The sequence below is a fragment of the Galleria mellonella genome, unplaced genomic scaffold (genome assembly GCF_026898425.1).
Source record: "Galleria mellonella isolate WM207_F2 unplaced genomic scaffold, CSIRO_AGI_GalMel_v1 utg312, whole genome shotgun sequence".
Classification (NCBI taxonomy): domain Eukaryota; kingdom Metazoa; phylum Arthropoda; class Insecta; order Lepidoptera; family Pyralidae; genus Galleria; species Galleria mellonella.
In genome coordinates this window covers 9,091,147-9,107,877 of record NW_026442074.1, presented here as the reverse complement: position 1 = coordinate 9,107,877, position 16,731 = coordinate 9,091,147, and the positions used below count along the sequence as shown (strand labels likewise).

Sequence of the window (16,731 nt, the reverse complement as noted above, 5' to 3'; positions counted from 1 at the left end):
AAGTAACAAACAAACACTTCTCATTTATATTAGGATAACAAGTGTGGAGTACATCCCACATATATTATTTATAGTTTTTATATTATTATTTAACAAATTCGAAATTAAATCTCTTTTGTTTTCTTTTGGTTTTCCTTCTCGACCTTTGTCTTCTAAGTTTTTTCTGCCAATATATATACTCGTATATTTCCAATTTCCATTCCTGGTTTCCTTTATCGCCCACATATTTATTTTGTTATTAATATAAAAATTATTATTATTTCAATAATTATTATACATTATACCTAAAGCAATTTATGTAATATGAAATGAAATAACATTTGACAATTTTACATACATGTGTGTGTGTGTGTACGTATACATAAAGGGTTGGAATAATAATGGCCATAAAATTATACCCAAAGTTCCGTCGTAAACAACATGGTAATAAAAGTGGCAAAACTGTATAATTTTGTTTATATTGTTTCATAATTCGGATATACTAGTATGGTTTTAAATGATCTCCGATTTGTTTCAGTTTTATGAAATATCCCAACGCGTTTGCTAATTAGTAGCATCATCATCATCATTATATCAGCTGTCAACTGTTCACCGCTAAACATAAGCCTCCCCCATAAAAGGGGATTTTGCCAGAAGTTGTCACACTTGGCAAACGGGTTGGCTACTAAAGTTAGGCTTTGGTTATGTTTTAAGAGAGACGCTGCTGCCCATATCTCTACCATCAAGTCCCTTCATCCATACCTTAACGCCTCTTACGACATCCACGGAAAAGAAAGAAATGATCCATTCTATGCCGAGACCATACGGCTATGACGACTCATTAGTATACGAGAGATACTATTCAACCTATTTGAACTTCGACTGAAGGTAATACCATCAGGTAAAGGTCATAGGTCGCGTACAGCGCGGTTACGGAGATGTTTCCTCACACAAACACTCAGGTTATGGAATGAGCTCCCTGTTGAGGTACCTCCAGAGTACAGCATGGGGTTCTTCAAAAAAGGAGTAAAGTAATTTCTTCAGGGTCGCCAACGCGCATGTAATGCCCCTGGTATAGCAACCGTTCATAGGCTATTATAAACATTTAATAACAGGTTGGTCGCTGCTTGTTTGTCATTTCTTTGGTATAAAACAAAGTAATGATGTTATAAAAAAAACTGGGCAAAATTTTAATTATTAGAATGAAAAATTTTCTTTTAACTATTCGAGACATTTCGGTTTGAAGGGTGGGATATGGCGTGAATTTATTGGGTACAGAGAAATAACACCTGAGTCCTCAGGAATGGCAACGCATGGGGGGGTATCATGGGCGAAACAATATACTCTGTTATGTCCATGGTACTGCTCATGTCTATAGGCGACGGTTACCACTTTCCATCAGGTGGGTCGTCAGCTTGTTTGCCATTCTAAGTTGTATAAAAAAAAAGACAAAATGAGAATATATGTAATGAGCAAAAAATCCTCTTGTCATGAGTTTAATATATGTTAAAATTAACTTACTTATGTCAATTCAATGCAATGTAGACTTTCTACTAAATATAAAGTATTTAAAAAATGTCTATGAGTAGCTTAGTGCCCATAGGATCCACTTAATTTGAGCCTATTGTTTGAAATGAGATAGCTCTGCTTTGTTACTATGACATTTTGACCTTATATTTAAAAGAGAGAAATGACGTCTGTCCTTATCATTTCATGCTTTATTCATTTCCATGAAAAAAGTACTAATTATAAGAATAAATAAAATAATTTCAAACTCATAAACTTATTTGACCAAACAGGCGCCTGATAGACGGCCGTCGGCGACGATCGTTTGAGCTCGGTCAAGCAGAAATCAAGCGTCATCTAACCAACTAATGTCATGTTTTAGTGTAAGTGGAGCTGTTCCCCGCAGCCTTGTCCTGGGAAGTTATTGTCTTCCGACACTTAATCTTCTTAATTGTGTGAATTAAGAATTGTAGTGATACTATTCTTCTATTTTGTACAAGTGTTTATCCGAATATTTTCTACTAGCTGTATCCTGCGGCTTCGTCCGCAAATATCAACATATAAAGTATCCTATGTGCTAAGTTAGGATATACCCTATCCGTGTACTAAATTTCATTTAAATCCGTTCAGTAGTTTTTGTGTGAAAGAATAACAAATATTTATCTATCTATTCAGCCATGCATCTATCCATCTTTACAAATTCTCATATTATTTTTATTTAGTGAACATAAAATAGTTATCCCGTCTGCACTGTCGGTATATACCGGAGGGGTAATATAAAGTATATTGCTAGCAATGGGGTAACAAGACAATATCTTGCCCCCAAACTTTCACATTTATAATATTAATAGAATATTTATAAGACAAAAGTAAACTTGAATGGCTAAATGTGTTGCTAAGCGTCATACTCGAGAACAACTAGACTCTGCTTATTATTAGTTTTTTTTTTTAATTCATTAAAATTCGAGGAAGGATCACATGAATGTAAAATTGTTTGGAAAAATTTAGAGTTCCCTTTTTTTGCCTCGTACAAAGTCTTCTTAGATGTCAATTCAAATATTTTAATCAAATATTGACGTCAGTAAATATACACTGTGTGCTTTAACTTGAAAGATAGAATAGTTCTTTTTGTGATGAAAAAAAAATTTACCCAGTAGATGGCAGTAAGAGGCAAAACAATGTTCGCTGGTTTTTTTTTATATATTAATGATTGATAATGGAATGGAAATTTTGCCTGCGCTAGCGGTAATAGCGAACTTGGTACCAATAATTGATGATAGGTGAAGTTGAAAGCAGATCAGTTGACCTGATGATGAATTCATCAAAAAGTAATTACCCACTATGATTTCCAACGAGGACCGCGTAGAGGTCGACTTGTGTGGGTATATTGCTAGTAGCAAGGATTAACGACCCCAAACAATCCCTCTTCCCAGGGAAGGGATGGATTGTTAGTAATGCGGATTACCAGTCCCTTTCCTAGCATATACCCTATCAGGCCAACGTGGTCCCCCCTGGAAACTATCGCGCTGAACTCCAGGTCTATTCATCACGATGTGCTAACTGACCTGCCTTTTTATTCTCAACTGTCATTCCTCACTGGCGTCTCGCCAGCGCATACCATTAGCACAGGCAGGGTTTCCATGTCATTATCATCCATTAAAAAATCCCTCTCTAGAGAGTTTTGCTGACCCAGCAAAGTAAAACTAAGCAAGAGTAAAAGTAAAGAGTAAAAAAAAACTTACGTATAGTATATTTCTTATCCGAATGCCGCGACCTCGTGGCCTGCGAAGTGCGTCTCTTGTACCTCATTAGGTATTCTGCAACAACATATTTTTATATTACATGAATATATCAAGCATTGATTTATTTTTCCTCTATTCAATAATGCACCGCCTACGTATTTCTCTGATTGCCTAATGGTAGACTGGTAGAGAACACCGTTCGGTGTCGAGTTCGCCAAATGTACATAGAACTTTACTGTGCATTAAAGTTTAAATAAATAAATAAATAAAACATCGGGCATGCTTTATCAATACAACTACTCCGAAATGAATGAATCCTCATAAAGTTCGTGAGTTTGATGGATGTAATAATTTCACTGCATTAATTTAAATAATTTCGGTGATAGAGAGCGCCATTTACACAGCTCGGCGTCGAGAGATTTTGACGTTTTTTCTTTTTTATTTCAGTATTATTCCATCAAGGACGCGTCATCAATTTATAACGCGTACTTGATGGGATTATTATTCGTGTCATCGGTATTCTCTGTTCTTAGTGTACTCTGTCCCTTAGATAAATGACAAACTAATCTATACGTTTACGCATATTTTCGCGCACAAAAAACATATATAATTTTTATTTTTTTTATAAAACTAATAATGGCAAACAAGCTGACAGCCCACCTGATGGAAACTAGTAACCGTCGCCTATATACATGAGCAGTAACATGGACATAACAGAGTATACTGTTTCGTCCATGATACCCCCTATGCGTTGCCATTTCTGAGGACTAAGGTGTTTTTCCTTTGTATCCTATAAATTCACTGCCATATCCCACCATTCAAACTGAAACACAACCATGCAAGTATAACTACTACACGGTAGAAATATAGGACAGAGGTATCGAAGCAAACGACTTTTGTACAGAGTCTCCCTCTGGTAAACATTAACTGCTGTATTGTATTGTATTGTAAAATCTTTATTGTACATAACTCAGATTAAACATTGGTAAATGATTCAATATACAATATGCTGTCTGACTGTTTCTCTGGTAACTTCTCTATTACGCAACTAATTTTGATATAAATTTCATCGTCATTTAGATATTTATTTATGAAGAATTTGTATATACAATATAGAGTAAATTTGCATTTATACGAAATCAGGCTATATATTCTATAAGTGAAAGAATCAGTTGAGTAGTTTTTCAGTTTATCTTTTACAAACAAATTATCAATTTTATTCTCTTATATTATAATATTAGCATAGATTTGAAAGTGAGTTTGTTTGTTATCTCTATATTTAATAAATACAAACTATACAAGATAGAGATAGACATAGGCTACTTTTTATCCTTATTAGTAAATATATCCCGATCACAGGGATAATGTCGCGGGTTCAAGTTAGTAACTTTAAGTAAAATTACTAACTTGAACTTGAAAGAACATTTTTGGTAAAAGTAAATAAGTTACTATCATTATGAAGTCTAGTAGGCACGTAATTAAGGCCGTATTTCGTGAAAAAAGAGATTGTAACTAGACACTGCCGTAGCAACAGGTAGCAGTCTAACCCTTAGGGAAATTGTAGGTATGGATATAAGACTATAGAAATTTCTTGTTAGCACGAATTTTATATAAAGAAAAGTATCTACTTACTTAATATAGAACAATCGATAGGGTAATTTAAATATAAATGCAAAACAGACTTACAGGCGAATGTATCAAGTATATAATAATTATGACATTTAACAGTTACATTAACTAGTAATTTAACTGATAACCAAGTAACCTACCTATTTTTGGCTGCGTCATCGAAAAGTTAAATTAATAGGGTAATCAAGTGAAGAACATACGAACGAGTAGTTTACTGAAAGAAATATTATTTTACTACGGCAACATTGACAACAAATAAAGAAAAATGTTTCCGCGGTACGTATTTTGTAGAAAATTCTATATTATGTTAAAAAAAAATGCTATGAAGTCATATTAAAATATTGTTGAAATGGACTAAGTAAGTACTCGTGTTTTCATGCTATACTATCGCTGTGTTATAAAAGTTTCAGAAATGGCCACAGAATATATTTATAATTTGTTTTATTTATTGATTCAGAATGTTAGCACAGACAACAAGACTTGTTAGGATATTTAATCAAAAAATACTCAAATAAAATACTGTAAACTCGACGAAGAAAATAAACAATTGCTTATAATAACATTTAATTACAGATAATAGGTATTTTTCTTCTCTAAAAATCTTTAAAATAATAAGAGATTTTGTTTGTGTTTGACGTTAGTTTAACAGATAATATCACTCCAGGCAATAAATATAGTCTTCGATTATTGTAAACTGTCAAAGTTAAAAGCTAAGATCACAGTTTTGATTTTAATCGATAGTTAAACTGTTGACAGCGGATGTAACTGTTAATAAATTTTGATACAAATGGCTATTACGCTTACAAGTAGAGTTGCATTGCAAAAAAATCTTCGATCATATTTAATAATTAATAATTATCTTACCTTTGAGCTTCTTTATTCTATAGTTTGTAGGTTAAATTTTACAGTGATTAGTTAAACCGTTACAGCGCTACGAGATTACAAACAAACACACACTAACAGATGAGGTGATTCGTGGATGATTTATATTTTGATTCATTAGTAACACAAATACTGTCATTATTTTATTTTTTATACTTTAATATAAAGAACGGTGTATTAGTTTAGGAGAAAAAGATTCATGGTTTATTTTATATTTGCTGAATTGGTAAATTATGGAGGTACGGTAAATAACTGCAAATGGTGTTCTGAGGGATTAAATGAACCTTCCGCTCAATTTATTCCATCCATAATGGATTGATCTATCCATTACCCTTTTGATTTCAAATTTACTGGAATTCAATTTTGTGCAGACAAAGCATTTTATAAAATTGTTAAAAACTTTTTTTTTTTTATAATGGCAACATTCGGGTATCTATCTTAGATTAAAAATGTATACTCCGATAAGCAGTTCATTTGAACTCATTCAATTATTTCTGTAATTAAAAGAGATTTATATCTATGTTATGTTATTTATATCCATGTATACCTATATTAATTTTCTTTTTTAGAAGGACTTCAAAAAAAGAGGAGGTTCTTGATTCGATTGTATTATTTTATGTTTGTTATCTTATAACTCCATCAATTTTAAACCGATTTGGAAAATTCATTTTTCTTAAAAAGGATATACTTTCAATCAGTTTAGCTTTTCTATCGAAATAATCTATTTTACCACGACTAAAGTTGATTATTTTGTGGAACACAATTATAAATTATCTTTTTATAGTAGTAAGTAAAATATAGTTATTTCGTAAAATTGTATACGGAAAATACTGCGATTCTGTACGTGTACAATTCCATAACTTATTTACACACATATCGGGTCTCAGTCCTTATAATTTAGCTTCTTTTCTGAGAATCACCAATTTTCTGCGCACGTTATTATTATTATTATGATGTCGACATGCCCACTCGATCCTCTCCGAATACTTGGAACTCATTTTCATATATGTAATTTGATCTCATCTGAAAATTATCTTTAATACTAGCAATAAAACATACAGGGTGAAAACACTATCGTTAGCAGACATTGAAGGGAGTGTTCTACAATTGAACATGAATATTCGTCTTAAATAAACGTGAGACGTAAAAACGGCAAAAAATTCATATTGTCATTGCCTGTTAATGTACTTATAAGATTAAATTTTTTATTTGGTTCTATTTTTTTCATACACTTAAATATATTGCATTTATACTTTTATAATTTGAGGTATTTCTTATTAATGAGTAAGGCAAAAGGGCTAAGCCCATACAGCTATAGTCGTCAGTTTTAGCATATTCAATATCTTTGACAGCTGTCAAATTAATAGATACGAAGGCTCAACTTTTTCGTCTAACTATACTTATCGTAGCATGGTATAACAGTTTTATGGGGGGGGTGGGATGGATTGTTAGTAATGGAGTCTAATATCCCCATTGCTTTTTACGTATATTAATAAGTATAAGTAATAAGTATTGAAATAGTAACCCCACCCGCGCAATCGGCATATACCACGTGGAGGTCGATTTGACAAGGTATATTGCTAGTAATGGAGCTATTTGGCCCCATTACTGACAATCCCTTTCCCCCCTGTCCCCATTGCTAGCAAGCTCTGTCAGGTCGACCTCCACGCGTTTCCCCCTGAAAACCATTGTGATTATACTTGTTGCATTCGTCATTATGGGCTAACTGAGCTGCTTTCATGTTCATCTATCATCTCTCACTGATACCTTGCCAGTGTATACCGATAACGTGACAGATTGGTCACGATAATGTAATAAGAAAGAAGAATATATCCAAGTGTATGAATCCACTATCAAATTTACAGGCACGACTACGATACGACACGTCACGAAAATTAGAAGCTTCTTCAAATTTCATACATTCACCAGAGGGAGTTTACAAGAGGGATACTTTGTACAAAAGTCGTTTGCTTCGGCACCTTGGTCCCATTCGTGTTTCTACCGTGAAGTAGTGGTTTGTATAGCTGTGTATCGGTTTGAAGGGTGGGATATGGCAGTGAGTTCACAGGATACAGAGGAATAACACCTGAGTCCTCAAGAATGACAACGCATGGGGGGTATCATGGGCTAAACAGTATACTCTGTTATGTCCATGGCACTACTCATGTCTATTGGCGACGGTCGCCACTTTCCATCAGATGGGCCGTTAGTTTGTTTGCCATTCTAAGTTGTATAAAAAAAATACATTTACATACATTTTACTTTCTTAATACAATCATAAAGATAAAATAGTACTGCGCCACGTTTTGTTACGATAAATTATAAAGCCGTCTATATGCGGGTGCTTATAATCAGCAAAGAATAAGACTAAGTAAAATTCATTAAAAACTTTATAAAATTTGTACTTGCCTTTTACTGTAAACGTTATTTCTTCAATTTTATTTAGCACAACCTTTATTAAAACAGGTAACAAGCGTGAAGATATGTGATACTATACGGAAGACTATTTTCAACAACAACCATCTAAAATCTAATACAATAACAATATCTAATTAAACATTACTTTTTGAACACATAATTATTATTTCGTCCGCGTTCGTACATATCACTTAGTTTATGTAGTAAGATGTATAAAAAAACACCGCGGCCTGCACTGGAACGATGTAGAATTATTTGTTAATCACATTTACATACAAAATTTATGGATTTTCATTCATAATTTGTTAGAAATGTGATTATTTACGCGGAAAATTCGCTCCAGATACATGGTTTTGACATTTATGTTTAATGTTGCCATATTATTAAGAGAAAGTCCCAAAAAATATCAGTACGTTATTTTTATTAGTAAAAATAAAATAAAGTAAAAATAAAAAATAATATAAAAATGGAACGATTCAGTGGATTCAGATGGCTCCGAAACGTTCCTTATGACAATATAGGGGGAATGCTTATTATATTCAACAGTCGGTAGTTAGCAACCTATATGATGATGATGAATAAAAGAATAAGAAATATTAAATATTTTAAATTTTGCCTAAATGTACTGAACAGCAACAATTTTCATACAAAACAATATCCCAATCGGTACATTGAATATATTATTTGACTAGGCGTTTTAGTTAGTTGTAAATGGTAGTAAGCATGCATTTTTTGGACTTCATTTAACCCTTTTTTTATTAAAGCATATAAAAATATATCAAGTAAATATTAAATTTCTTCAATATCTGAATTGTATATATTTCTTAGATTTTTTTTTAATAAATTATAGTAATCTTACAAAAATTTTGAAAGTGACTCCCTTCTCGCTTCTAATTGGTATGCCTGACAAGACTACAGTGTACGTTATTGATTTTTAAGAATTTATGTCCATATATTATAAGTAATTTAAATTAAATTGAATTCAGACAGGTAGAAAGTATGTTAGTACTAAAGATCATGTGTCTTGATCAAATAGACCATATATTTATCATCTGAAACAGAATTCAAGAGTCTGAAAGCTGCAAGAGTATGATACGAACAAAGCAAAACCATAAAATTCCTTAAAAATCTGATTAATAAATAAAAAAATTTAAAATCTTTGAGAATATACTATTTCTTCAATGGTAAGATAAAATTTTGTTCTACAAGAAAAAAACACCGATTTCAGTTGTAGTAAGACCTGTCATTATGATTTAAAAACTAAACTACTGAACCGATTTTGATATAATTTCTATGGAATCAAACTGGATTTATAAATAACGGAGTTATGAGGTAACTAATCAAAAACTACTATTGAGTTAAAAACGTTCTCCTTTTTTGAAGTCGAATAAAAATCAGCACATTACATAGACTGAAACGTATTAATCAACATAATCTTTTCGCTTTATGGAAATAAACTTGAAATTTAGTATAAGTAAGCAAATCTACGAAATATTTCAAACTATATTTTTGTATTTTACTGTAAGTTAATTAAAATCAACTAAGTTAAAATCATCACTCTTCCGACAGTAACATAAAGATAATTAATACCAATTTATTTTAATAATTAATTAATTCACTAATGTTTAGATATCGGATTTCAAATTGAAGGTGACAGACTTAATTTCTGATCAGTTATTTATTAGACTAGACACTTATAGATTTTACACTTTACAATATTTTAATTGCTATTTTTTATTGAAATGTATTTAAAAAAAAAACTCATATTTCAATAATTATATCTTAATTTCCTCAATAACTAGTAAAGAAAATTATCGAATTCTGGCAACACAGGTTAGCGCCTGCGCTCAAATTTCCCGGGTTCGCGCCAGATGTTTAGGCGCCTTTGGTACTTTTATTGATCGAAGGGCAGCTGTAAAGTGAGGTTATGAATTTCTTATAGATCCACTCCTACCAAAAATAGATTGCCCGTAATATTAATAGGTTCGATAGGTATCTTTATGTTTGATATCAATCACTGTTTATTTTTTTATAAAGTAAGTTGTAAACTTGTTTTATTTCAATTGTTGAAAGGTATACGAGTTTTATTTATAAGGAAATATAAAGAGTAAATAAATAAAAATATGTTTACGACTGTAATCTCAAGTGAGGTATTCAGAGGATTCTGACGAGTACTCCCATTGCAGTGAAGACATATGGGGTGATAGCCTCCAATCAGCCAACTCTCATCATAATCATATCATCTGTTAACTGTCCATTGCTAAACATAAGCTTCCCCCATAAGAGAGATTTTGCCAGTTAGCATGCATGGCGGATTAGCAACCGCATGTTTCGATCATGTTTTAAGAAGAATTTTTTACCATCAAGTACCCTTAATCAGCTAAGTAAAAAGATTATTTATGTTCACGCCCCGCCATGTTCCTTTTTAAAAGACCGGCAGCACACCTGCGATGCTTCTGGTGTTGCGGGTGATAATGGGCGGCGGTAGTCACTTACTATTAGGTGAGCTGCATGCTCGTTTGCTGTTTTTGAAAAAAAAATAAAACTCTTACCAATAGAATAACCCACTCGCCAAAAAGATATCATCAAATCATAATATATATATTTTGTTAACCGGTAGAGAATTCTGTGGCTTTCATTATTATTTCAGTGGCCTGAAAAGATGACTTCAAGACGCAATCACCCAAATAACTTGAAAAGGCCTAAAAAGTGGTTTACACATGCTTATAATAGCCAAGGAATTTTCCCCTAACTCCTAACCGTTAAGGAGTTAAACCTTCCATCATCAGCTCGTCTAATTAAATAAAAAGAGTATAACAACTAATGTATATTATGCGCCTACAGAATATAAAGAATTTATCTTTAACTCCTAACTATTGACGACCTGTGCCTTCCATCATCAGCTCAGCAACATCAAATACTCGTACCAGATTATCGCAGATCTAAATAAATTTTCAGAAAATTTGTAACAGCATATATTGAAGTTACCAAAATTTGAGGGTTGTCCTTGATTTTCCTGGAATCCCATTACCAAGTCCTGAGTTGCTGACATAGGGACCATCTCTTTCGAAAAAAAATAAATATAATAGGCCCATAGTTGACGGGGACATCGGTGGGCATAAAAAAAACCAGTTGAATATAGAGCCTTTTCCTTTTTTGAAGTCGGTTTAAAAATCGCTTGTATATCTGTTACAGTCATGTTTCTAGTGCCAAGCCAGCTGTGCTTGTATAGCTGTGTTTCGGTTTGGAGGGCAAAATATGGCAGTTTATTTGCAGGAAACCGATAACAAACATAACACTTACGTTTTAAAGAATGGCAAATTTTATAGATAGCGTGGGTGTCATAGTATATTTCGTAGTATCTATGCTACTATTCAGAGGTATGTTACTCGTTCTTTACATCACAGAATCTGAAATGAGGAAAAGAACCATAGTAACGATAAGGCAATAGGTTGCCCCCATAGCTCGAAGAACCGACAACCGATGGGGAAGAAAAGTTTTTAAGTAGCGACCCCGCATAGGGAAACAGTTTGAGACGATCACTAGATGGAGTGACGACTTCAAATGCATTGCAAGAAATGAGTGAATGCAGGTGACTCAGGACCATTCCTTATGGCAATCTATGGGGGAGGTCTATGTTCAACAGTTGACAGATAACGACTGATACGATGATGATAATGGAATACCAACGTCATCATGAATAATAATATATGGTGACGATTACCACTTTCCACTAGTTAGCCCGTTGGTTTATTTAATAATCCAAGTTATGTTAAACAATTAATCAAAATTATCAGATGCTATCCAATGTGAAAGTAAGTTCGTTTGTTAGTTACCTTAACAACTTAACTAATCAATATTAAATTTGGTTTACACATACTATATGGGATAGAGAAGGATATAGGCTACCTTTTATCCTGGTTAGTGAATATGTCCCCATCCACGGTTAAAGTTAGTATTATTATCGCTTAATCACGTTAACAGTTATAAATTCATATCAACAACTATATTTGTCGACTAGCATCTATTTGGCAGTATTAGCATGATCACAAACTTTTATAATCTGTATCCGGCGTTCGCGATTAAACGTATCTCATTATAGGTACTCAGATATGAATGATTTCATAAGATTATCATGTTCCAGTTTTGTAGATTTTTGTTTTAGAAGAGAGCGTTATGACTTACACGTAGTTATGAACTTGTGATCCCAAAACAAAAGACGTTAAGTACGAATTTGACTACTATAAACTATGATTAACACCAATGTTTCGTACAATAAATAATTTGTAATTACTAAAATGATTGTCAAAGGCAAACGTAGCATTTAATTGCCCACATTTTGCCTAGCACCTTTGAATTTAACGTATACGTATAACGGTAGTTTTAGTAAGTCATACATAAATAATTTAAATAAGTTAATAAATAAATAATACAGAATATATAATTGGCACGCCCATGATGGTAAACGTAGCACTAAATTGCCCATATTTTTCCAAATATATTATCAATATCTTGACACATATTTTAATCCAGTATATTAAATCAATCAAAAAAGTCAATTGTATATTTCAATCAAAGACAGCAGATGAATTCAGTCTTAAATTTTGACGTTGGATTAAAATTTGTGCACGGCAAAATGTGCTAAAAGTTATTTAAGCTAAGCTATGTATGAAAATGTAAATATGAAACTAACTCTTAATTTTCACATAAATTTGAACCTAATATTGCAGGCAGATTAAACAATAAATGCATATTTTTATTCATACTTATGCACCCGTTGTGACAAACATAGTTATTAATTGCCCATATTTTGCCGAGCTGATTTAAATTCAATGTTATATTAAGAACAGTTTGTAATTAGCGTCCAAACTGTAGAATCATGCTCTGCACATTAACATAGGTGAACATCTAGTATAGCATCTGTAATTAACAGTATAAATGCTCTTAGTTGGAAGATGCGGTAAAATAGTTCTCTTTGTTGTGTATGTATGTATGCGTGTATGCATATGTATGTATTTAAATTAAACCTACAAGCTGAATTTGCAAGCATTAACGTTCTTCTTAACGAGTGTTCTATCATGAAAATAAAATAAAGAAGAAGAAACAAAAAGTGACACAGACTCCATAGATTTTTGTCATAACAAAAAAATATCCTTACACTAGCTGGAAGGTTTTTGAAATTAGTTACTAGAGAATAATACAGTTACTATAGAATACTTCATTAAAAGGATGATATAGCTTTACACTATAAATATTTTTAATGGTATTGTTTTGAATGGCGAACAAGCTGACGGAAAAGACTGTTGAAAAATGGAAACTGTCTCTGTAAACATTTGTATCATGGACATCAAAGAGAGTATACCGCGATACCTATTAGAACACTCATGCATTGCCATTCCTGAGGACTAAAGTTTATGTATGTAACTATATTTACTTAGGTATTTGATATTATTTAAATGGATGTATAAATAGATATATATAGTCTATTATACAAGGGAAAAGGGATTGTTAGTAATGTGTTCTAACAGCCTCATTGCTAATAAAATACATTGGGTATTTAGACTATTATAGGCCCTTCCGCCTGGAGATCATTGTAATTAATTTTTGTCGAAGTCTTCACGATTGGCCGACTGACCTGCCTTCATTCTCACCTATCATCTATCATCACTGGTACCCCACCAACGTATATCGATAATGAAGGCGGAGTTACGATTCTATTTTCACAGATTTAAAAAAAAGTACATTGTACACAAATTGGTAGTTTTTGTATCATATCTGTTACTCACTAAACTAAACTCACATTGAAAATATGAAATAGATCTCTCATTTATATTTTTAAAAGAAACAGCTGTGAAATCAAATATAAGTATATATAAACTTATGTGCCGACTGCACCTGAGTAAAGTAAATATTTTGTTCAAATATCCATCCTTATTGATACAATATCTTGTTAATAAATATATCACAAGTTTTAAATAACAAGAAACACTAATAAAAGTTGTGAATTTTCGTAGATGGAGTTAGTTTTGCTCCGCAAGTAAAAATGGTAGCTTCAAATTATCACGAAATTTATATTGGATCAATATGTAAAAAAACCCTATCGATGGTAAAAAGAATCACTAATATTGGTTTAATGTTGGCGCGTAATGTATATGTGTAGACGAATTAATTGAAATAAATAAATTAATTCATTTGGGAATCGATTTAAAAAATATGAAAACAGAAATAGAAATTTATTTTCAAATTCGCAAGGGAAATAAAATGATTATGAAATTTTAACCTTTTAAAATGTTTATTATATTAATGATTTACATTATCTATGAAATGATGATATAAGGCAGGGGGAAGCACAAAAGATCTCAATGGGTCGACGTGTAACAGCTTAGCTGACCCCATATGCGAATATAAGATTAGATAAGATAAATGATTTACATTTAATTTTATTTCGTCTGCGAATGTTGTTTTCCGTTAATCTTAGTTAATAACTTTGTGAACCCTGAATTCATAAAAAATGTAATTAAAAGTGCTTGTAAACAAATATATTTGAATAAAGATGATTTGAATTTGAATTTGAACCTAAGTATAATCAATCAATGACACTTTCGATAGTTCATAATAAAAATTACGCAAAACTCCATGCCTGTTTCGGTTTAAAAGGTAGGATAAGGCAATAAAACTACTAGGTATGAATACTTATACTATAATTGTTATGTATATTATGTAGTACGGATGCACAACACGTAAGCCGTTATAAATTGTAACTCAGAGGAGTATCATGGGCGTCACAGTGTATTCCGTGACATTCAAAGTGCTATTCACGTCTATAGGCGACTGGCTGTCTGATAATCGAGCGACAATTTATCTTTACTGTCTTCTAATATAATAAAGCGTTGCGTAAAGATTCATTTACATATTTTATTATTTAAATTAAACTATTAATTTAAATCCACATTTGAATTCAACTTGAAAAAAATAATTATTCTTCTATACGTAATACTGTCTTTATCTACATATTTTTATGTGAAACTGTATATTTCTTTGATCAAAACTATAAAGAGTTTTCAATTCATTTATTATTTAGTTTATTTTGTTTAAAACCTCTTGAACAATTTAATAAATTTGAACAAACAACGTCTACGTGAGTGACTCTGCCCCACTCCCGCTTTTGGTGGGTAGCAGTTAAACTTGCATGGTTGGGTTTCGGTTTTTGATATCACAGTGAACAGAGAGATAAAATCTTATTGCTCAGGAATGGCAACGCGTGAGAGGTAAGTACTTCACGTCACTGTATATTCTGTAATCTCCATGTTTCATAGCAACGTCTTCCTGACGGAATGTGGTAAACTTTCCATCAGGTAGGCCTGATGGAAATATTACCACAGCTTTAGTTTGTTTACCATTTTAAATTGCATATAAAAGCAAAAATTTTGACTAATATTATAAAAAGGTAAGTTTTGATTTTTTGTTTGTAATGGATAAATTTTATAAATATCTAAGCGATTTTGAAAAACTTCTTAGCTGTAATAAACTATATTATTAAAGTGTAACACGTGCTGTATTTAAAATATAATATAACAAGGTTTTCTTTGAAAAATATAATAAATTATCTTTTTCAAGGAAAACCTTGCGAAGCCGAGGCAGGTCAATACAGAAATTAAAATTTTACAATTTTTTTTATAATACTTAAATTAGTAAACAAGCTGATGACTGACTTGATAGAAAATACTAATCATCACCATAGATATAAACAGTACTATAGGTGTCACAGTATATACTGTGATGCCCATGATACCCCTCATGCTTTGTCATTTCTAAGAACTAAAGTGATCCGGGTAGAGTATGTTCATACCCTGTAATTTCACTACCATATTCCGTTCCATAATCAGAATTTAAAAGAAAAAATTCAAATCCACTATCAGAATAAAAAAAAAAATAGATCAGTTCGATATCAACATTTAAACATTTCGGAGCGGGGTCAAGGCAATGGGAAGACAATTCGCCAGTGAGTCAGTGCTGCGCGGGCGCAGAGTGAACACGTAGCGGCGCGACCAGCGATACCGGTATGTTTATAATATTTTTCTTTTTATTTCGAACGTAATATAAACAGTGCTGTAATAAAATTGTGACAATTTAGTGTAAAAATCCTCTTATGTGATATAAGATGCGACTGTTACCTACTAGAAATTTATTATTGTGAAAGCTTTTTTATCAATGTTGAGTATAAAACTTCAAGATACGGGGTAAAACCATAAATTGTCTTACGGATCCTCATTTTCTTAGTAATATTTGGTTGAACATATTATAATAATGTTGAAATGATAAAAATTAATGTTATTCTAAAAAATCGACTGCCAACCATAAGTCTGGGGGAGGGGTGTTCTAGTAGTTGCCATAATTAGCAGGTGGTTTGGCAACTGCAGTTAGGCTTTGGAGATGTTTTAAGAGGGACGCTGCTGCCCATCCCTCGCCCTCCCTTAGTTGTCTCTTAAGACACCTACAAGAAAGGGAAGGGTGGCTTATTTTATGCCGAGACAATACAGCAAGTATCTGTACTCACATCATAATGAGAAAAGAT

The 16,731-nt window shown here is 32.2% G+C and overlaps 2 protein-coding genes across 2 annotated transcripts in view; one reads left to right on the top strand and one right to left on the bottom strand.

Moving 5' to 3' along the window:
* Positions 1 to 8,504, bottom strand: part of LOC113513498 (ras-like protein family member 10B) — a 72,712-nt gene extending 64,208 nt beyond the window's left edge. The window contains exons 1-2 of the mRNA XM_052896006.1: positions 8,302 to 8,504; positions 3,228 to 3,302 (exon numbers count right to left, since the gene is read on the bottom strand). Of these exons, the coding sequence (XP_052751966.1) occupies positions 3,228 to 3,302; positions 8,302 to 8,314 (88 nt within the window). The 5' untranslated portion in view covers positions 8,315 to 8,504. The remainder of the gene's footprint in view (positions 1 to 3,227; positions 3,303 to 8,301) is intronic.
* A 7,605-nt stretch (positions 8,505 to 16,109) lies between these two features.
* The window catches only part of LOC113515034 (uncharacterized), a 39,031-nt gene continuing 38,409 nt past the window's right edge, over positions 16,110 to 16,731 (top strand). The window contains exon 1 of the mRNA XM_026899162.3: positions 16,110 to 16,216. The gene's annotated coding sequence lies outside the window, so the exon portion shown is untranslated. The remainder of the gene's footprint in view (positions 16,217 to 16,731) is intronic.